At 34.7% G+C, this 22,348-nt stretch overlaps 3 protein-coding genes across 3 annotated transcripts; all 3 read left to right on the top strand.

Annotated features, from left to right (window-relative positions):
* The first annotated feature begins 3,913 nt into the window (after window positions 1-3,913).
* On the top strand, window positions 3,914-5,776 carry LOC120160584 (receptor-like protein 33). The gene has a single exon (XM_039170968.1). It carries the CDS (start codon window positions 3,914-3,916, stop codon window positions 5,774-5,776), a length of 1,863 nt encoding a protein of 620 aa, XP_039026899.1.
* Window positions 5,777-7,563: 1,787 nt separating this feature from the next.
* LOC120160195 (polyadenylate-binding protein-interacting protein 9-like) lies at window positions 7,564-10,670 on the top strand. The gene is made up of 11 exons (XM_039170611.1): window positions 7,564-7,851; window positions 8,134-8,244; window positions 8,335-8,379; window positions 8,794-8,866; window positions 8,962-9,074; window positions 9,226-9,285; window positions 9,389-9,436; window positions 9,545-9,613; window positions 10,248-10,309; window positions 10,396-10,475; window positions 10,530-10,670. Exons 1-10 carry the CDS (start codon window positions 7,579-7,581, stop codon window positions 10,451-10,453), a joined length of 912 nt encoding a protein of 303 aa, XP_039026542.1. The 5' UTR covers window positions 7,564-7,578; the 3' UTR covers window positions 10,454-10,475; window positions 10,530-10,670.
* A 3,586-nt stretch (window positions 10,671-14,256) lies between these two features.
* Window positions 14,257-14,751, top strand: LOC120160398 (VQ motif-containing protein 10-like). Its single transcript, XM_039170814.1, has one exon. It carries the CDS (start codon window positions 14,325-14,327, stop codon window positions 14,613-14,615), a length of 291 nt encoding a protein of 96 aa, XP_039026745.1. The 5' UTR covers window positions 14,257-14,324; the 3' UTR covers window positions 14,616-14,751.
* Window positions 14,752-22,348: the final 7,597 nt, after the last annotated feature.

Raw genomic sequence — 22,348 nt, 5'->3', positions numbered from 1 at the left:
ATATATATCCACTCGAATTTACTTCAAGGATCACTTCCAGATGCAATGCATTGGCCAGAATCTGTTTTGATTTCAAACAATAAGTTGACTGGAGAGATTCCTCTTTCAATCTGCAACATGGTCTCTACCTCAATTTTGACTTGTCTAATAACCACTTGAATGGCAAAATTCCACAATGATTGGAAGAATTCAGCTATTTGTTGATTGTTTTAGATCTGCGGATGAACAACTTTCATGGGGTAATACCTACGAACTTTGCCAAATGTGGAAGCTTAATGACTCTTTCCTTGAACGGGAACCAATTGGAGGGATCGTTGCCACATTCTCTGCATAATTGTAAAGAATTGGAAGTTGATGATGTTGGTAACAACAAAATTAGTGGTCAGTTTCCCCACTGGTTGGGAGCTCTCCCAAAGCTTCGGGTTCTCATCTTACGATCCAACAAGTTCCATAGTGCCATAGTCAACTAAAACCAAACCTTCCTTTCCTATGTTGCGAATCATGGACATCTCTCACAATGAATTCACAGGCTCATTGCCTAGAGGTTCTTCGACAATTTAAAAGCTATGTTGAGTGTGGGCAGCAATGAACTACGAGAACTGAAATACATGGGACCTGAAGGCAGCTACTATCGTATTGATATTGAGCTGAAGAGAATTCTTACCATCTTAACCACCACTAATCTTTCCAACAACAAATTCAATGGTGAAATTCCAAGCAACATTGGAAAGCTTAAGTCGCTTAAAGGCCTCAACTTGGAATGGTTAGACCTCTCTTTAAATCAACTTTTTTTGCAGCATTCTGCAGAAACTGTTGAATTTGACATTTTTTGAAGTCTTGAACCTTTCGTACAACAAGCTTGAGGAACCAATCCCACAGGGGAAACAATTCAATACATTTTCAAACAAGTCCTAGCTAGGAAACTCGGGATTATGCGGAATTCCATCGTCCAAATTGTGCAACAAAACTGATACACAGCATCCTCCAGCAAGACAACAAAATGTTTCATCAGGTTCAATGTTTGAATTCGTGTGGAAAGTTGTAGTGTTAGGGTATGGATGTGGAGTTATTTTTGGTCTGATTATGGGGTATGTGGTGTTTTCAACTGGTAAACCTCAATGGCTGGTGATGTTGGTCGAAAGACTTCAACCCCGAAAGATAAAACGGTCAAAACTCAGTGGTAGACTCCGTCGAAGAAGCAATTAGTTGCTGAGTAATTTATAAGACTTAGTAGCAACTGATTTTTCTGATATATTGTTGTGTACTACTGGCCTGTGATATTTGTGATGTCTGTATTGTGTTGAGCTGAGATGATTGTTCTTAGTAGAATTATGTCTAATGTTCTTAAGTGGACCTCATCACCGTCATATATGGGTTCTTGTTGTATTCTGTGTCTCCTGGACGATCTGATATATACATGGAAGATAACTGCACAATCAAACTAATAAACTAGAATGCAATTGGATTTTCTTAAAAAACCATATATTATATATATTCAAAAAATGAAATCTACATGAAAATTAAACTAAGGTTATTTCCCTACCAAATAATTCCTCGATCTCCCCTTTGCTCTTCCATCCACCCTTTCTCTCATTAATTCTCTATTTTTCTCATAATTCTAAATGTTAAGATATTCTCTATATTTATAGAATCAAATACTTAATCATCAAAAAACCTAATTTCATGAAACTCCTCATCTAAAAATTCAACTTAATTATAAATTAAAATTTTAGTCAATATTTAACAATTCTCATGATTATGAAATAGATTTAAGTTTCATCCATGTAACCTCAACCCTAAATCAAAGCACCACCCATTGTAAAGAAGACGAATCAATGGTGACTTTAAGTGTTTAGCCGAAGAAGATTTTGTTTGAAAGAGCCGAATGACTTAAAAGAGATGTGTTTGCCAACGTAGTTTTATACGTTAACCAAACTGAATACTTCAATTTAAGAGTTAGATGTAGGGTCTAATTTTTTATATATAACTATACGTAACTGATCTATTGATCTTAGAATGTCAGGACTTGAACACCTTATCTTACTTAAAGGATCTAATGCCTCATCTCATTAGACCAATTGATTGTTGGTACAATAGGGTCTAATTTACCACCATCACATCCATCATATGCATATTGTCTCACGTCATTACATTAGGAATTTCCGGATGCTTGTGTAGTGGACTAGCAAAGTCTACAAGTACTGGGTTTAAAGCGTTCTGATTCTGAGTTTAGTTTAGTGCAGGGTTGAAGACATAATCAAGATGATCAAGAAAAAGGTTTACTCTGAAAGCAAAGTCTTTAAATAATTAGTTTATTTATTACTGATGTTGCTGTAATGTAACAGTGTGATGGATCATTGATTGATTTTGTGGTGTTGAGCTATGATAACATTTAAATTCTTTGCTATCAAATCTCTATTAGCCGTCGATTGCTCAAGATAAATGGCGGGTCTTTAAGTTTATTGAAAAGAACTAATTTGCAGCCCAATGAAGACGATTCCATCGGAACTGCACAATTTCCGGAAGACTCAGGGAGCTAAACAAAGACCTCCTATTTTCTTGCTTCATAGTCCACGAAGATACTTTCCATTAAATTAAAATATTTTAATATATATTAGCAATATTAAAATTTGCATTTAAATAAATAAATTGTTAATAAATATAGAATCATTACAAAATCATATGCACAGCACAGTTTTCTTGTTCAATTCAGGGGAAGATGGAGGAAATCTTGATACCACTTCCCACTAAGTTTCTCAACTTTCCATTATTGATAATTTTAGTCTCTCAAGTTGCTTTTTCTGTGTCTCATTCTTCTTCATCATATCAGTGTCCTCCAGATCAGAGCCTTGCATTGCTCCAATTCAAGGATACAATTTCTTTAAATAACTGTTCTTTTCAGGGTCCATTTATGAGCGAACCAAGAAAGATTGTTTCTTGGAAGGAAGGAAGTGATTGCTGCTTATGGGATGGAGTTTCCTGTGATAATGTAACCGGAAATGTCATTGGCCTCGACCTTCAGGATTGCCAGCTTTATGGCACCATCAATTCCGACACCACTCTTTTTCTTCTTTCTCATCTCCGATGGCTTAACTTGGCTCACAATGAGTTTTGCGAGTCTGAGATCCCCTCAACAATCTCGCAGTTAGCTGATTTGACACATCTCAATTTATCTGATTCTGATCTTTCTGGTTCGGTCCCACAAGAAATATCCCATTTATCCAAACTTGTTTCTTTAGACCTCTCTTCCAATTGGGGTCTCTACTTGGAGAATGCTTCTATGAAGAGATCGGTTCGAAACATGACTAATTTAAGGGAGTTTTTGCTCAATGAGGTGGACATGTATAGTGTTGCTCCTCATTCTCTGGCCAATTTGTCTTCTTCTTTGGTGTCTCTCAATCTAGACTCGTGTCATCTGGGCGAAACTAATGGAGGAACATTTCCTGTTCATATATTTCAATTACCAAACTTGGAATCAATCCAGCTAGGGTACAATCCTATGATGAGAGTACATTTCCCCAAGTCTAATTGGACTGCTCCCCTCAAGTTCTTACAAGTAATTGCCACAAGATCATTCTTAGGAGGATTGCCGGATTCTATTGGGGGTTTGAAGTTTTTGGAATATCTGAATGTTGAAGGCACAGGAGAACTGCCCGATTCCATTGGAAATTTAGTGTCGCTCAAGTCCCTGACTCTAGGAGGTTCTTTCACAGGATCTATCCCTGCATCCATTGGAAACCTTACACAAATCACCGATATTCACCTCGCCAGTCCGGACTTCACAGGTCAGCTTCCCTTTTCAATTGGTAAACTTGAGCATCTTTCTTCTTTAGATCTTTCAGGTAACAACTTCACTGGTCAAATTCCAAATGCATTCACTAATCTCACCAAGTTGTCTGTCCTAAATCTTCGGATGAACAATTTCAATGGAATAGTACCTCCTGACTTGTTTACTATCCCATCATTACAATACTTGGATCTTAGTTATAATCAACTTGATGGCCATCTTGATGACTTTCATGCGAGTAAATCACAGTTGTCTTACGTTGATCTAAGCAACAACAAGCTCGATGGCCCAATTCCAAGGTCACTCTTTGGGCTTCTGCACCTGGATACTCTCATACTTTCGTCAAATAACATGACAGGCTTTCTTGATCTAGAGATGATTTCACAACTCAAGAATCTTACCTCTCTTGATCTCTCATACAACAACTTGTCCTTGAGCCTTCCTAGTAGCAACCAGAATTTATCCTTCCCCATGTTTAATTCCTTACTTTTGTCCTCATGCAACCTAAGAGAAATCCCAACATTCTTGAGAGATTCAAAGTATGTGCAAACTTTAGATCTTTCGAGCAACAAAATTCATGGGCGTCTACCAGAGTGGTTCTGGGGACTTGGAGAGGATTCGTTGGAATATCTGAATCTTTCACACAACCTTATGACAAGTTTCCAAAGATTTCTTCCATGGCAGAGCTTATCCATAATTGATCTCCACTCAAATTTACTTCAAGGGTCACTTCCAGATGCAGTGTATTGGCCAGAAGTAGTTTTAATGTCAACAAATAAGTTGACTGGAAAGATTCCTCTTTCGATCTGCAATGCGAGCCATGCCTCAATTATTGACTTGTCTGATAACCACTTGAATGGCAAAATTCCACAATGTTTGGGAGAATTCAGCGATTCGTTGATTGTTTTAGATCTACGAACGAATAACTTTCATGGGGTAATACCTACGAAGTTTGCTGAATGTGGAAGCTTAATGACTCTTTCCCTGAACGGAAATCAATTGGAGGGATCGTTGCCACGTTCTCTGCATAATTGTAAAGAATTGGAAGTTGTTGATATTGGTAACAACAAAATTAGTGGTCAGTTTCCCCATTGGTTGGGAGTTCTTCCGAAGCTTCGGGTTCTTGTCTTAAGATCTAACAAGTTCCATGGTGCCATAGTCAGCCATAAAACTAAACCTTGGTTTCCTATGTTGCGAATCATGGACATCTCTCACAATGAATTCACAGGCTCATTGCCTACCAGGTTCTTCGACAATTTAAAAGCTATGTTGAGCCTGGGCAGTTATGAACTACGGGAACTGCAATACGTGGGACCTGAAGACGGCTACTATCAGGATGATGTGAAGATTACCATGAAAGGGATGGATATTGAGCTGACAAGAATTCTTACCATCTTGACCACCATTGATCTATCCAACAACAAATTCAGTGGGGAAATTCCAAGCAACATTGGAAAGCTTAAGTCGCTTAAAGGGCTCAACTTTTCCCATAACAATCTTATGGGATGCATTCCATCATCAATTGGGTCCTTGACAGACTTGGAATGGTTAGACCTCTCTTCAAATCAACTTACTTGCAGCATTCCACAAAAGTTGTTGGATCTGACATTCCTTGAAGTCTTGAACTTTTCATACAACAAACTTGAGGGACCAATCCCACAGGGGAAGCAGTTCAATACATTTTCAAACGAGTCCTATCTAGGAAACTCGGGATTATGCGGATTTCCATTGTCCAGAGTGTGCAACCAAAGCGAAACCCAGCATCCTCCAGCACGACAACAAAATGTTTCATCAGGTTCAATGTTTGAGTTCGGGTGGAAAGTAGTAGTGTTAGGGTATGGATGTGGAGTCATTTTTGGACTGATTATGGGGTATGTGGTGTTTTCAACTGGGAAACCTCAATGGCTGCTGCTGATGGTTGAAGGACTTCAACCCCGAACGCTGAAACGGTCAAAACTCAGTGGTAGACGCTGTCGTAGAAGCAACTAGTTGCAGAGTAATTCAAGAAGATTTGGTGTTTACGATTTAGTGGTAACTGGTCTTTCTGCTATGTTGTGTACTATTTGCTTGTGATATTTGTGGTATGTATTGTGTTGAACATAGATGATTTTTCTTATTAGAGTTGTGTAATGTGTACTATATGGCGGAGCTGTGTTAGGGCTAAAAGGGACTCGACCCTTTTTAAAAGTTTAGTATATTCGATATAATTTTAGTTTAATACTATTTTGATTCATATAAAAATGAATATTAAATTTAAAAAATATATAAGAATTTATTAAATATTTAATCGAGCAGGGGTCAAACTAAAGAATGATAACCTCGTGTTCTTAAATTTTTGGTCTAGTAACAATTTATGTCATTGTAAGTTTAAATATTAGATAAATCGGGTGTTGTCTTGTGAATTTTGAGTTATATATATATATATATATATATATATAAATCTTGGGTGAATACAATGTACTATATGTACAAATACTCTCAATTATTTGGCAATAAATGCTCATACTCTTATATATGCAATGCTCAAATTAAGGACCTCAAGGATAACAATAATTCCTTAATCATCAAAGTCGTTTGGTTCGTGCTGAATTTTGAGTATGAATCCTTAATAAGTCATTTTATTTTTCTTAAATAATTTAATATTCCGAGCCCCTGTCTATATTTAATATTAACTTCATCCCTGGTTGTAATAATGTTAGTTTGTTAACAAGTCATTATGATTATCATTGTATCTTTACATTAGTATTAATGGTGTTTTTACCCTATCATCGAAATAATATTTATTTTTATCTATCGTTTGTCTAAATTATTTAGTTGAATTTTTAATTTTTTGTTTCTTATATACATTTATTTGAAGATTTGTAAAAAATATAAAAAATTAAAAACACTTTTATAATAATATTTATTGGGATATAAAATAACTTTATAATATTTTTATTATAATTTAAAATAAGGATATATATTTCTATTTGAATTTACTTTAAACTCTATCAAAATTTTAATAATTAATATAAATATATAATACAAAATTTTAAATATTCGATTAGAATGTAGTTAAATAAACTAATTAATTAACCTAAATAAATTTTCACAATATTTAATTCAATTTTATTTGGCAAGAAGTGATGCATGATTATTAAAAAGTTAAAATCTATTAAAAAGTTTAAAAATATATAAATATTAATTTATAATCGTAACCACCCAAGAAGGTAGGAGTTAAATATTCTCCTTCTTAATCTGATATTAAATTTTAAAAATATTTTTATATTTTGTAATATACTTTTTTTAGAAAATTAAAATTATTATTGACATCTTATGAAAAATATATTTTTAATAGAAAAAAATTAAAATAATCTTTATGTTGTAAAAGTTGGTTATTCTCCCATTTTTAACGTTCTTCACTTCATTAGCTCTCTCTGCCAATTTATTTTTTAAATCATTAAAAGAAAAAAATCTGTGTTCTTCTCTATATATATATCCTCCTTCCTTTGATCTTTGAATGCCAGTTTCTCCAAAACCCTAACTTTGTTGCTTTCTATCTGTATTTCTTAAATTTAATATATTTGTTGATTTAGTTAAATCACACCCGCCAGAAAACGAAAACACAATCTGCATTTTCACTGTTATTTCCATTTCTGGACATTTTTAATGGGTATCTGTTATACGGCATTATCAACGATCTTAATTTTTCTCTCTCTCTAAGCTCTGAACTTTTTTGCTCTGTAGTGAGAAAGAAGAAATAAAGGCAATAAATTTGCAAATACAAAAAAAAAACAAATCAGGTTGTTTTTATGGCTGCAGTTGCTGACAAGTCAGGTGAAGCAGCGCCAGTAGAGGCGGCTGCTAATGACAAGAAGAACAATTCGGAGGTGGAAACAGCCAAATCAGAACCAAAGGAATTCAATGTGCAGAATCTGGTTGATATGTTCACAAAGTTGAATCCTTTGGCCAAAGAATTTTTCCCATCATCCTATCACCAAAATGAGACCAACAATGAGAGTAAATTTAATCTGGTGCCTGTTGATAACAAATCAGCTGGAAACAAGAATAACTCCAACAGAAGGGTATATTTTTTACACCAACTGAATTACATCTATTTCTAATTGCATTTTTATTTATTTTTACGGGCTGAACGATGGTTTCTTGCTAATTCTTAGTGTTTTTTATTTATTTTTTTGGGGGGAAATGATCATCTTTTCTGTGAGGGTTTGATCTCTATTAACGAAATTAACTGACTTAGTGGGAAAAAGAAGGTTAAGATCAATATTGACATGTGATGATCTTGCATTTGTTCTTTAAATTTTCTCCGTTACATTTGGTAAATGGTTATAGTTGTGTTTTTTCAGAGAAGAAATAACTTCAACCAAGGTAGGAGAAGGCTCAATGGTAAAGCTTTTCGAGCTCAGCGAGATGATAGTATCAGGCAAACGGTATATGTTTCTGATATTGATCAGAATGTAAGTTTAACCAGTAGTACTATTTAGTGATTTCCTTTTCTCGGTTTCATTCTGATTTGTGAAGTCACTTTTGAAAATCACTTCTTTCAGGTTACTGAAGAGCAACTTGCTGGCTTATTTAGTAATTGTGGACAAGTGAGTTAAAATGCCGACTTTAAAGTTTTTGTTATTATTCTTTTTATTCCTCAGTGATTCTGCTTCTTGCACAACTTCATTCCTTCTCTCATAAGACATATGGAACAATTTACAATAATGTTCTAGCTTTTATCGTTTCGGTCTATGGAACAGCTATGTCTGTGATATTTGCAAGACTGTTTTCCACTTTTGTATCTTATTAAGGCATGGTTCTGGATTTCAGATTTTGATTTTTTCATTTAGAACCTCAATTTAAATTTGATTTCGAGGGTTGAGTATCTCCTTTCTTCTCGGGAAAACGAAAGGATGTTGTGTCTTTGGTTGATACTGCTTGATAGAATTACTTTCTTTGATAGCTTATGAGGCTGATATCCGTATGACAATTCTGAAGTGGGTTGGAAATTATTATTGAAGGTTGTTGATTGCCGAGTTTGTGCTGATCCACATTCAGTTCTTCAGTTTGCATTTGTGGAATTCGCAGATGAAGGTAAGCAGCTACTATGGACTGGACATGAACTTTTGTTTTATAAATCAATGCACAGTTATTCACATGTTACATTTTATATGTACATTGTTTTACAGAAGGTGCAAGGGCTGCTTTGAACCTCAATGGGATAATGTTGGGGTTTTATCCAGTTAGGGTCTTGCCTTCAAAAACTGCCATCCTCCCTGTGAACCCCACGTTTCTCCCGAGGGTATGTATGAATACCATTCTCGCTCTTAGCTATCTCAGTTTTTCATAAAACTTCAGTTTCCAATGAAATTCACCATTGCTAAATAGCTATTGAGGTTTCTCTACAGTGTTCTTTCTAGACTCGCTGTTCATTATAATAACTACAATTGCAGTCGGAAGATGAAAGGGAGATGTGTACCAGGACGGTTTATTGTACAAATATTGACAAGAAGGTAAACCCCGTGTTTGCTTACGTGAATGTTTGAGTTCTGGACTTTTATCACTGCTGTAACGTAGTCAAATTAATCCTCTGGAACATTTTTACTTTATTTGAAGCTTTCTCAAGCTGAAGTGAATAATTTCTTCGAATCAGCCTGTGGTGAGGTTAGTATTGTATCAACACCATGCATGCCCTTTTCCATCTGTTTCTTACTAGAAGACTAAAGGTAGAGTGGTTTTGAAGGTCGACGTTGTTTTTCTTTCGATTCTCAGGTCACTCGATTGAGGCTTTTAGGGGATAATGTGCATTCAACCCATATTGCTTTTATTGAATTCGCCATGGTAATTTTCATATTTTCAGGACTGAGGTTGGAAAAGATCTAGGCTCAAATTATTTCAGATTATGTTTTTGATACCTTGAAACCTATGAGATTTTAGTCTTTGAATTGTGGCTTTAAGAAGCATAATCTCGACTTCAGCCATTAGACTCTGAAATTAGTTGATAATCTCCTAGAGCTGTTATCTGTTATTAACTAATTAACAAACAAAGGTTTATGCTACAATATCCTGAGATTGAGCATGTTTTGCTATAGCCTTTGCTTGATGTCATGTTACAAGTTGACATGTCTTCGTAAAAAGCCGAAATTGATAACTCTACCCCTTTGAGATATATATTTATATAAGTGATTTTCTTTCTTTTGTTCGTAAAGGATTTAAGGATGTAGGATCGTGATCGTATGAATTGAGTGGCTTCCATCGCAGTTTACAAAAAATATTGCAGAACAGCTTCACAGATGTTTCAGCAACATGTTGCATGATCAAACTGTCTTTTACTCCATTTGTCTGATTGTTTGTTAACAATAGATCTATACATGCATCTATACATATATTGTGCTAGGAACTTGTAGTCTAATACTTGTTTCCCAAGTAATAATTTTTCGGCATGATGTTTTGTGTCTTCCCTGTTTATGTACAGGCGGAAAGTGCCATAACCGCTCTGAATTGTAGCAGGATGGTGTTAGGAACCCAGGCCATCAGGTATGTCTCCAAATTTGTTGCACTAAATTCCATGACTGTCATTTTTTAAAAGCCAATGTCTCTATGTTTGAACTCTTAATTTTCAGGGTAAGTCCTTCAAAAACACCCGTGAGGCCGCGAGTTACCCGTCCAACATTGCTTTAATCAATCGTCAACCGAGCCTTTTAAGAGGGATGGAACTAGATGATCTCCCGATCAAAAGAAACCTTGTCGTGTCGAGGGGATGGTTAAGTACTTCCCTTTGTTTCATCCTTTCTATCTTTTTCCGCCGCCTTTTTGTTTTCGACACGAGATACTGTGATGCTTCTGGTTGAAGCTTCACCTTGAGATTTTTGCCCTTGTTTTGACAATCCCATATCAGAGTTTCCGTATATTCTAATATTTGCTAAGCATACTGTGTGCCTTCTAATTATTTTTATTATTATTTTTGTCATTCCTAATATTAGCAATGCAACGAGTAATCTTTATACAGCGATGCTGACTTTCCTATTGATATCTTCCTTCCTAAGAAATCTTTATGATGTGGCACTCAAATTAAAATATTTTTAATTTCTACTTTTGCCCTAAATTTTTCTAAAATTGTACAGGCTTGTTTGGGTTATTCTGGCTCTGAGAATGAAATGGTTTGGTTCCCCCAAAGGTGATTTCTTCTTTGGCTTTTGTGTTTTGATGCATTACCTTCTAGAGGTAAAGCCAGGTCCTTGTTGCTGTGGGGGAGTGGTGTTGATAGACTAAATTTTAAATTATCAAAATATATTATTTTTAAATAGAAGTAACTATTTTTATTGAAAAGAGAAAACATCTAAAATTATAATGAAAATTTACGATCATAATCATAAACTAAACGTATGACTAAGATATTCTTATATAGCCATTGATACAAGTAACTAGTCATTTGAGATCATATAAGAATCATACAAGGAAAAGTTAAAAAATTCATCCAAAAAAAACTCGAGTTAATTGCATCATATGTTCCGCAAACTATAATCTTCATCTTAAATTAGTCCTTAATCTTTTAAATATTCCAATTTCATCCCCAAACTATGTCTCTCATTCTAAATTAATCCTTAAACTTTTGAACATTCTAATTTCATCCTTAAACTATGACTTTCTTTCTAAATTAGTCCCCAAACTCTTGAATATTTCAATTTTATCCCTAAATTCATCCAAATATGTAATTGGTTTCAACAATAATTTAACATACAATTTATTTTTTAAAACATATGATAATATAAATTGTCCTGACGATTTTATTAACAAGAGATGTGATTACTATATACGTATAGTTTGGGATGAACTTGAAGTGTTTACAAAGTTTGGGGACCAATTTAGAATGAAAGTCATAGTTCGGGGGTGAAATTGAAATGTTCAGAAGTTTAATGACTAATTTAGAATCATAGTCATAATTTAGGGATGTAATTGGAATATTTAAAAGTTTAAGGACCAAATTAACATAATGGTCATATTTTGAGGACGTGTGATGAAATTAACTCGAAAAAGAATATATATGAATAGACCTGACTGTATAAGTAAATGAATCACAACATTTGATTAAACTACTGAAAAACAATCATCCACGGACATGAATCAAAGTTAATTATCTTAAAAAAAACTATTTACAAATACAAATTAAATATGCAAATTCAAACAAATGATTATACCGGGAATAATGACCCATTCTAAAACTCAATAAGTTTAGTTTGATGTTGTCCCTATCCCAACAGCGGTCAAGCTTGGCAACTATCATTTTCTTCCTTTCTCTTTCCCTTATTAATTGCATGATTAGGTCCAACAACGTAAATAAATGCTGAATCATCCATGAAATGAACACACCAGCCTAGAGTTAACCTACTTCAATCGAACAATCCTGGAAAGACCCCAAATCGTTTCTCATCCATCTATCTTTGAGTTGAAACGGTGGGACACTCCCTACATCCTTGAATTGGGACCAACCATATACGGCTTTCCAAAACCTTTGAAAATATCTAACCAAACAAAAGAAGAAGAAAATTACCCTTTGAAATAAAGTAAAAGATTTAGACTATGTTGTCCAAATTAAATATTACAATTGCCGGTTCAAAAGGAAATATTTTAAACGAGAATTAGGCTTTTGTCAAGTAAATGTTAACTGATCCCTTGTATTGATATTCATTGATCACTGAAAAGTATATGTTTGTTAATAGGAATAGTTTAATTGTATCCGTCATTTTCTAATTTAGATAGAAAGTCAATCAGTGAGATAATAGTTGTTAGTCAGTATTTTTCTGTGAGAGTGATAAAAATATAAGGAAAAAGATGTGAGTAAAGAATGAGAAAAGAGCGGAGGGAATCTTCTCTTTCGATCTTTCTTCTGGATATAAATATTTCAACTAGAGGGTGATTGGTATCAGACCTATGATCATAAATTAATCTTAGTATGTTTATTAGCAGATATGCACGTAAGATTTTAAATTTAATTAAAAACGAATATACCTCCTTTAATGTATATGTTTCTATAAAAATAAAATGCATCTACAAATAAATAAGATTTTTACAAATATACATGTTTATATCATCGTAAATTTTATGAAACTTTGAAACTTTTATGTTGTGTTGTCTTTAAAAAAAATTGTAATAAGTTAATATTTAACCGAACCGAATAACTAATAATGATTAACCATTAGTGGTTAATCGTTTCTCAATGATTAAATTACGATTTTTAACAGTTAACCGACTACTTAAACTAAATGGTACGATTAACCGACGATGAACACTCCTATCCGAAAGATATCTTCAAAAGACATCTCTAAAAAATAACAATATTTTAATTTTAAGATTTTTATAAAAAAAAAAATCTAATTCTAACTTTAAAACCTAAATTAATTTACATATGACATAACACTCGCTATTTATGTTTTTTTACCAAGGTGAAAGAGATAATATCAATCTTTAAAATATAAATCTTATCAATATAGATTGATTTAAGTGGTAAGCAGTTTGATATCGTTTAAACAAGATCTTAAGTTTGAGTCTTTGTGTATATAGAAAATCTCAGTTGAAAGACTCACTCACCAAAATTAAGTGTGTAACAGATCGATCCGAATTTATCTGAAAATGTGTGTATAAATAGAAAACAAATCAAGCTAAAGCCAAAAGTGACCTTTTCTGATCCATCCAAAGTCAACATTTGTGGTCAAACTTCAAATCATTTTTTATTATTTTTGCCATTTTCTAATATTACCAAAAGGAACAATTATATGTTATATTGACTGTCCTTTCAAAGAAATCTTTACCATGGGGCTGCAAACACGTGGCATCAAAATTAAAACTTTTAATTACCATTTACCTGTCCAAGTTTAAATTTTACATTACTTAAATCACAAGTGACAAAAACTTTATAACGACCAACCATATGATTATAATCATAAAAATATCAAAACTTATATTTAATCACAAGAAAATAAAATCCAAATGAAGACATCAACAGTGATTGATATACTATACAAAAAGTAACTAATTTTGAATCATTTACGTTACTTGATTAACCATTACTACGTCCAATTCTGTCCTTCACCAACCACAGAAACTGAAGCCGAAGCTTGAAAATGTATTAACGTCAAAGCAGAAGGGGCCATGCTGGGTCCACAATGGCACGCATGTGCCCTTTGACTGACCTCGTAATCGTATACATACGTACGAATGCAATGCATTTCAACATGCAATTTCCTCTAATGTGTCATTGAATTCAAATCGCCCTTTTTAATAATATACGCTTTTGACCCAATCAAAAAAATAAAATAAAAAGAAAATTATCCATCTAGACTGCCTGTAAACATAACGGTCAAACAGTCTCATGTCTCGTTTTAGCTTCAGCTTCAGCTTCTACCAATGCATCCGTACAATTTTCATTGCTTATGTGATCTACTTCTCTCTATATATATGGAAACAGCATACACTAACACAAAATCATTAAAACAAAACTACCCTTTAGCGTAATCGGATTATTGGTTTCTTTTATTCTTCCTTTAATTTTGATATGTCAAAAGAAAGAGAACCAGTGAAGGTGGTGATCATCAACACAAAGTACGTCGAAACGGATGCCACGAGCTTTAAGTCCGTCGTACAAGAGCTGACCGGAAAAGATTCGGAAGTTACAAGCAATCCGCTGAGGCGGAGGAGCCGGTTTTACCATGAAGAGATAAACAAGAAAGAAGTGCAGGTTGCCAGGGTTGGAAGTGCTTCTTCTAGGTCGGGGGAGTTCAAGGAGTTCGAAAGGCTGCTAAAGGAGATGCCTCCGGCGGATGATTTGTGGTGGAGGATGGAGTGAAATAACCCATAGTTTCTATGGCTGCTGCAATGGTGCGTTTTTTACGCTAATAAATGCAGGCTTTGCAGACCATTCTTGACATGGATTGATTTAGTTATTCCTTGTATTATTCATTCATTATTATTTTTACCTATACATGCATGTTTATCCCATATATGTTTTGGTAATGACTATCCTTGTATTATTCATTCATTATCTATAGTTTAAAGTAGCTTTTCCCAAGCTCAGTTGTGCCATGAAAGGGGTTAAGCCTACCAGGTATGATCACCTTTAAGAACATATAAGCCAATCCAGGCCACTCGTAATGATCCAGCTTTCATTATAATCCAACAATAATCACCTTTGTTCCAAACTGAAAGGTGAATGAATTAAAAAATCTATTCTGATTAAAAGTAGTATATACCAAAGCTTGGCCTCAGAAAAGGAAGATACTAGGAAAGGTCTTCGTCTTTACTTCATGAGTTGCCTTCTTCAGCTAGTGCTCAATTGTGAAATGAAAGTTTTGAAAGCTCAGTGCTCGAGTACTGTTGGATCGAGGTGGTTATCGTTACGTATATATATATTTAGACGCACTTCATCCTTTTGCGAATCATAAATCCTATAGTTATCGTTACGTAGAAAAAAAGATTTATTTTTCTATTTAAATTTGGCAGTAAGAACAATGCGGCGTAGAAGCGCAACTTAGAATGAGGCAACCTGAACTTCATGATGATGAAGTGACGCAGGAACGGATGTATAATTTTATATTAAAAAATAAATTTCTAAAATTATAAGAAGAATTAATTTATAAAATTTTAGGGACGAAAATAAAGTTTTAATAAAAAAATACATAAAATAATCTAAAATAAAAGGTGAGCACTGAGTTCTTCAAAAGGTGTTGAACCAGGAGTGTGGGCACTAATTTCTGTGCAGGCCCATATTAATTCAAAACAAAATTAATCCAGAAATAAAAGGCCCAAATATCCTAAACCAAGCCGACTCACCTAGACCCGTCAGAACACTATTAAGTAGGGGAGCGTAAAAGTTGATGTGAAACTTAAAAATTTTAAGATAAACAAATTTATAAAATTTAAGGATTAAAACTTATATATTTTTATAAAAATAATAATTATTAAATAGAAATATTTACAGGGACGAAGCATAGCTTATCCTTAAGGAGTCACCGTCCCTCAAATTTTTTATTATTAAAAAAACTATTGGTAAATCATAAATTAAAGCTCCTAATTTTAATTTTATTTTGATTTCATCCCCTTTATTTTCTATGATAATTATATATTACCTTCCTTGAATCTTGGTTCTATCACCGACTATTTATGATTAGATGGTATAGTCACCATTGGATCTATCTTGTTCGATCCTGATGGTCAACTGTGGGCCTCATCATTAAAAATTTAGTTGGGGGAGGATCCTTAGCCCAAAGAGTAGTTGAAAAATTAAGAGAAAAACAATTAAATTTCACATGCAGCGTCTTCCCTTGATACAAGGTAAGCTCATCAACTTGTATTGGATTTCACATGCTTTGTCATGGACTAGCCTTTGTTATTAATAACTTGGCCTCCTCTTTTTTCATAAAAATAATGTATATATATGAAGGACCACATCGACCTACATTCCTTCTGTAATTTGAATAATTTCAATAACAATAAGGTTATCATATTTTAAATTTAATAAGACCATAAAATATTCAAAGCTCCAATAACACTTTGACTCTACTATAAGTCTTCAATATCACTTTCTTTTTGTTATTTTTATTTTTTTAACATACATACTATCTAATTTAATTTTTATAGTAATATTTTTTAAAAATAAATTACTAATTTTATTCAAAATAAGAAATATACTAAATTACAATAAATATTTACAATCATAATCGTAAATTAAACACATAATTAGGACAATTTCCTATAATCATTGAAACAAAACTAGCAACTTAAGATCACATAAGGACTATACAATGAAAGATTAAAATCTAACCAAGAAAACTCAAGCAAAGATAGATACAAACAAATCTGATCACATCGGCAAACGATTCACAAATAGGGATCAAGCTACTGAAAGACCACCGACAAATTACAAATCAGACTCGAGCGACATGAAAAGCTATCCACAAAGCATAACGAGTATCCAAATTCAATTCGAGTGTCCAAAGCAGGGAAGATCAACAATATAACAAATAAGCATCTTCTTGATCAGTCATGACGATGTCTAATCAAACATTTGAAAAAGATAAATGAAAACAATGATCAAACGGTCAAAAAATGCCAAAAGGCAAAACAAATGTCAGAAAGACAAAAGAAAACATATTATACAGACAGACTTATAGTAATATATGTTCGTGTTTATCTCTCATTCTACGTAATAGGTTAATATGTTAGTGTTTATCTCTCATTCTACGTAATAGGTTAAGATTATACTAATTTTTAAATCATTAAATTCATAATAATCAATTAATAAGTTAAATATTAATGATAATAAAATAATGATTTGTTTTATTAATATATAACTGATTTTTTAATAGAAAAATATTAAATGTATAAAGCAATCAATTAATTGTTGATATGGACTATTCAAGTACATCGCCATTGGCAACAGATGGCCTTCTTTAAAGGAGGACCAAAGTAGGCAAATATATAGAAGAAAATATTGGAATTGAATATTTAATTTAAATGTGTCAATCCCTTTTAATTCAGTTATATTTAATTTTCATGGTATTTTAGTACTTTTTTCATAGCAATTATGAATATTAATAAAGCTCCAAAATAATTAATATGTTATGCTATTTTTTATGGTTCAATGCTATAATATTTATCAAGTGATCATATAGTTGCATTACATGCACTTGCATGTTACATACTCAGTGATCTACCACACTAGCTACCATAATAAATGCTTACTTTATTCATATTCAATTATTTTAAGAGAAAATAACTTCAGTGACCAAAAATCACATATAATATATGATTTTAACCAACTTTTTCCGGATTTGCCAAAATGACCAACAAAATCGCAATGCGATCGCTAATTCGCAACGCGATCTCCATTATCGCAAATTCGCGTTGTATTTTCGCAATGCGATAGTTGAAAATCGCGTTGCGATGGTCTACAGTGTCGTTGCGATTTTCTCAATTCGCAATGCGAATAAGTAAATTACAACGCAAATTGGGAAAATCGCAATGCGATACTGACTATCGCAATGCGATAATACAAAATCGCAACGAGATACTTACTTTCGCAACGCGATACTGACTTTCGCAACGCGATAATACATAATCGCAATGCGATTTTCAAAGCGCCATTAGTATCCTGGCCAAGTATTTTATTTTTAAATTCCAAACACGAATATTAATATATTGGAACACTGAACCGTCCACAGTATATCCCGTAATCGCAACTCATAACCTAAAACCTAAAATCACAACTCAGTCCCATCTCCATCTCTCACTCTCTCACCCATCTCCGACGAAATCCGTCCCCATCTCCGGCGAAATCCGTCTATCTCCATCTCTCAGAGCCACCCTCACAATCAGAAATGGAAAATCAACCAAATCAACCAACGAGGGTTAGTTTTTTTTAATTATTTTCTTTTTTGAAATTTTTGCATTATTATTAGGCTTTTCATATTGAAATTGATGATAAGTTTACTAGTAATTTCAATAATAGATTAACCATTTCACTTAGATTGCTTATTAAATCAACCGAGAATCGCAACACGAAATGCAAATCACAACGCGATTTTAGTTTCGCGTTGCGATTCTCTCGTTGCGATAATCAAATTCGCGTTGCGATAGTCATTTTCGTGTTGCGATTTTCATTTTCAGAAACTATTCTTCTTCTGCAAATTGAAACTTGAATGAATTGCATTACTTCAACCAAAAAAACAAAGACAAATACGAAATTCACAGTGTTGCAAATTTAAGTTTGAAGAATAAACTACTACTCTTTATGTTTATTATTGTTTTTGGTATATCTTCACAGTGTAGTTTTTGGTATATCTAATTTAGTATGTTTATTGTTTTTTGTAGAACTTTTATTCGGCTCAATTGACATTGAGAAATAAAGTCAGCCTGGCCAAAACAATTGTGTCGAAGCTTTCACCTGCACAAAGAAAAATGTTTGAGGATACATGCTTCGGGCCATGGCTGAAAGTACAACATCCCGGTGGAGATGCGATGTTGACACACCTGTTTCTTCAAACCATGACTAGCGATCTACCAGAGACTATACAACATCGTGATGAAGAGATATGGTTTGATTTTCCACCGGCGTATACGTGTTTTGGGCGGGAGGAGTTTTGCTTAATCACCGGTCTACGCTTCGGACACGATAATGTAGGTCGGTACACTAGACACATTACCCGTCCATCATGGCTATCCCGGGTTTTTCCTGAGCTGGAGAGGCCGAGTCTACACGTAGAAGACCTGACAAGATTGTTGAATAATAAAGACGGTTTTACTCGGATGGATGACGTCGACGTTGTCCGAGTATGCCTTCTAATTATTTTGCATGCCGGCTTTTTAGGCAGAGAGGCCAGACAACCTATTCCAAATGATCTAATCAAATTGGTAGAAGACCTAAATGCGTGGAACCTATTTCCGTGGGGCTCGTATTTATGGAAAGCTACATGGAATAAGTTATCGTCTGCCTTGGATGATTGAAAAAGTTTGCATGGCGATGGTTCCAAATACACTTTGACAGGCTTTATTTGGGCCTTTAAGGTAAGAATTTTTATATGATGTTTCCAAAATTATAAGTAATTATTTAACAATTACTAATGTTTGTTATTATATTGTTTGTAGATTTGGATATTTGAGGCCTTTCCCGCCATGAAGACATATGCAATAAAAACTTCAAATGATATTCCCAGGGCTATTTCCTGGAAGAGGAAACGAACCTTGCAATGGGAAGATTTACTACGGTATACGACAATAAATAATATAAGTTAACATAAATACTACCATATGTTTATAAACAAGTTATTACTAGTACACGTTTAACTTTGTTTGAGCTTTTATATTGTTAGGAGGCCAACACTCCTCTACAGAGGCTGACACCCACGGAAGCTGAGCTTGCCACTGATTGGTGGCAAGCTAGTAAGTGTTTTTTTGATGGAACGGTTGATGAGCAGCCTCCACTTCGGGAGCCATCACCTCGCCCAGAGCTATCACCTCACCCAGAGCCATCATCTGATCGACCCGGCTATACACCTCCACAACGACAGCCATCACCTATTCTGTCACATCATCGAGCCTCTTCTCCACCATCACCGCAAGATAGGCGACCGGCAAAGATGCCACGACGTTTATCTCCCTGTTCTCCACCTCCACCTCAACGGGATGAGTTAGGGGAGTTACGTGATGAGGTCAATGCCTTGCGTGAGGAGGTCGGTACTTTACGCAAAGACGATGGTGCATGGCGTGTTGAGGTGTCTACATTACGCGGTGAGGTAGCCGCTCTACGTGAGATGGTAGCATCGTTGCAGAATGAGGTTCATACTCTACACAACGAGGTAAGTTTAAGATTTTTCATACTCGTAATTCATTCGGTTGCTGCCAATACTCCTAACTATTTTTGTTAGTATTTGTTTTTGATTTTGTTTTTGTCTTTTGGTTGAAGTAATGCAATCCATTCAAGTTTCAATTTGCAGAAGAAGAATAGTTTACTTTCGCAACACGAAAATGACTATCGCAACGCATAAATGGCTATCGCAATGCGAAATGAAAATCGCAACGACAAAATCGCAATGCGAAATGAAATCGCAACGACAAAATCGCAACGTGAAATGAAAATCGCAATGCGATTTATGTTTCGCGTTGCGATTTTGTCGTTGCGATTTTCATTTCGCATTGCGATAGCCATTTCCGTGTTGCGATAGACATTTTCGCATTGCGATTTTAAGTTTCGTGTTACGAAAGTAAACTATTCTTCTTCTGGAATGTTTATATATGTTGTCCTTTGAAATGTTTATATAAGTGCTTACTTCTGGAATGTTATCTGAGCATTTTGTGAACTATGATAGAATAATGACTTGGGTGAATACAATGCTAGTTTGAAACATATTTGTCTTTGTTTAATATCATGTCTGTTTATTTACTGATTTATGTATTAATTTTTTTTAGCGGCCCGATAAGGTGGATGCTTTACGTCGGGTTTTCCTTGCACGACGGAGTTCACGCATCAGACGGCGTGGACATGCTATTACGTCTCCGTTCACCCCAATAGTGCGAAGACTCCGCAAGAAGAAGCCCGACTCACCGGTCATCCCTCAAGAGTCCCCTCCAATCATTCAAGAGGCCCCTATTCTCCCTCAAGATTCCCCCCCACCGTTCAAGAGGCCACTGTCATCGTTGAAGAGGTCCCTCCCACCATTCCAGAGCCCGATTCACATGGGGTAATATATCGAAGTATTGAGAAACCCCCACCGGTTCCGGACATGATGGATGAGAGTTGGCTCTCGTATGAGTTACCGGCTAGTACCATTCCGGTATCTGAAGTGGAGAAGAGACAACTACCGGAAACAATTGTGGATAATACCCTTTGGGCTAAGACCGCAGTTGATTTTTATCTACATGAGCGGAGCCAAGGGTGTTACACTGGCATCAACAAACTCAATGATGAAAAGTTTTTGTTGCTTGATCGGTCTTGGTGGGGTGTGCTATTAGGGGTTGAAGACAGTGGCTATTTGGATGGGGAGGTAAGTCTTATATTTGTCTTATATATGATTTTGATTAATTTGTTTAAAAATTAATGTAATTCACTAATATATGGATTTTTTTGTAAAACAACATATCGATGCGTGGGTGTCACGTCTACTAATAATAAGGAAGCTTAGGAAAAATAAAAAAAAATCGCTATATACAATAATGCCGACGGCTTTTCACGCAGTTCACTTGAAGAATCAACGAGATGAATCATTTTTGTTGGGCAATGGACAAGCTAAACTTTATCCTGCATGGTGGGAGGTCGATAAGGTTAGTGTTTATTTTTTAAATTTTTTAAAGGTGTTCATAAATAAGTGCGCAAATAAATGAATTATTACTTATGATCGTAGGTGTTTATCCATGTTTTGGAACGTCGTCACTGGCTTCTCGTCCAACTTCAGCTCCCATCCCTGAAGATAATAGTGTATGACAGCATGATCAATTACATATCACTGTCTGATTTGAGAGATATTTTCAAGGGATGGAGCTCTCATTTGGCTAAATTCTTGGATGGGATTAAGTATTGGAGTCATTCTGGACACAAGAAGCCAAAGAAGTTCAATGTCACATTTGTCAGAGACGAGACCGCGCCACAGCAATCGCCGGGAGCCAGAGGGGATTGTGGTCCTCTCGTATGCCTTTGCTTGGCGCGTTTGACGACGGGAAGCACAGAGTTTTTACCTCTCACCGATAGAGATAGAGCTGTAGTAGGCTTGTGGTTTCAGCATTATATGGCTAGAGCAATATATTCGAGATGCTGCCTACCTGCATCCGCGTTATGAAAGTGTCCATTGTTAATTGGTAAGTCAAATGCAAGTTTTGTTAACATATATACTCCTTTTGGTTTGAAAATGTTTGGTTAAGTACCTAGAATTCAATAATTTGCTGTTTGTAGGTTTTAGATGTGTAGGAAGTCTTGTTTGAGCAAATGTTTGGTTTCTGCAGGTTAATCCTTAAGTGAGCTGCGTGAAATGGATGTACGGGGTCACAAAGTTGTTGATTCATTGATTCAATAATTGATGAAGAAATAAGAAT

Source organism: Hibiscus syriacus, unplaced genomic scaffold, assembly GCF_006381635.1.
Source record: "Hibiscus syriacus cultivar Baekdansim isolate YM2019G1 unplaced genomic scaffold, ASM638163v2 tig00111392_pilon, whole genome shotgun sequence".
Lineage (NCBI taxonomy): Eukaryota > Viridiplantae > Streptophyta > Magnoliopsida > Malvales > Malvaceae > Hibiscus > Hibiscus syriacus.
This window is presented reverse-complemented; position numbering and strand designations above follow the sequence as displayed.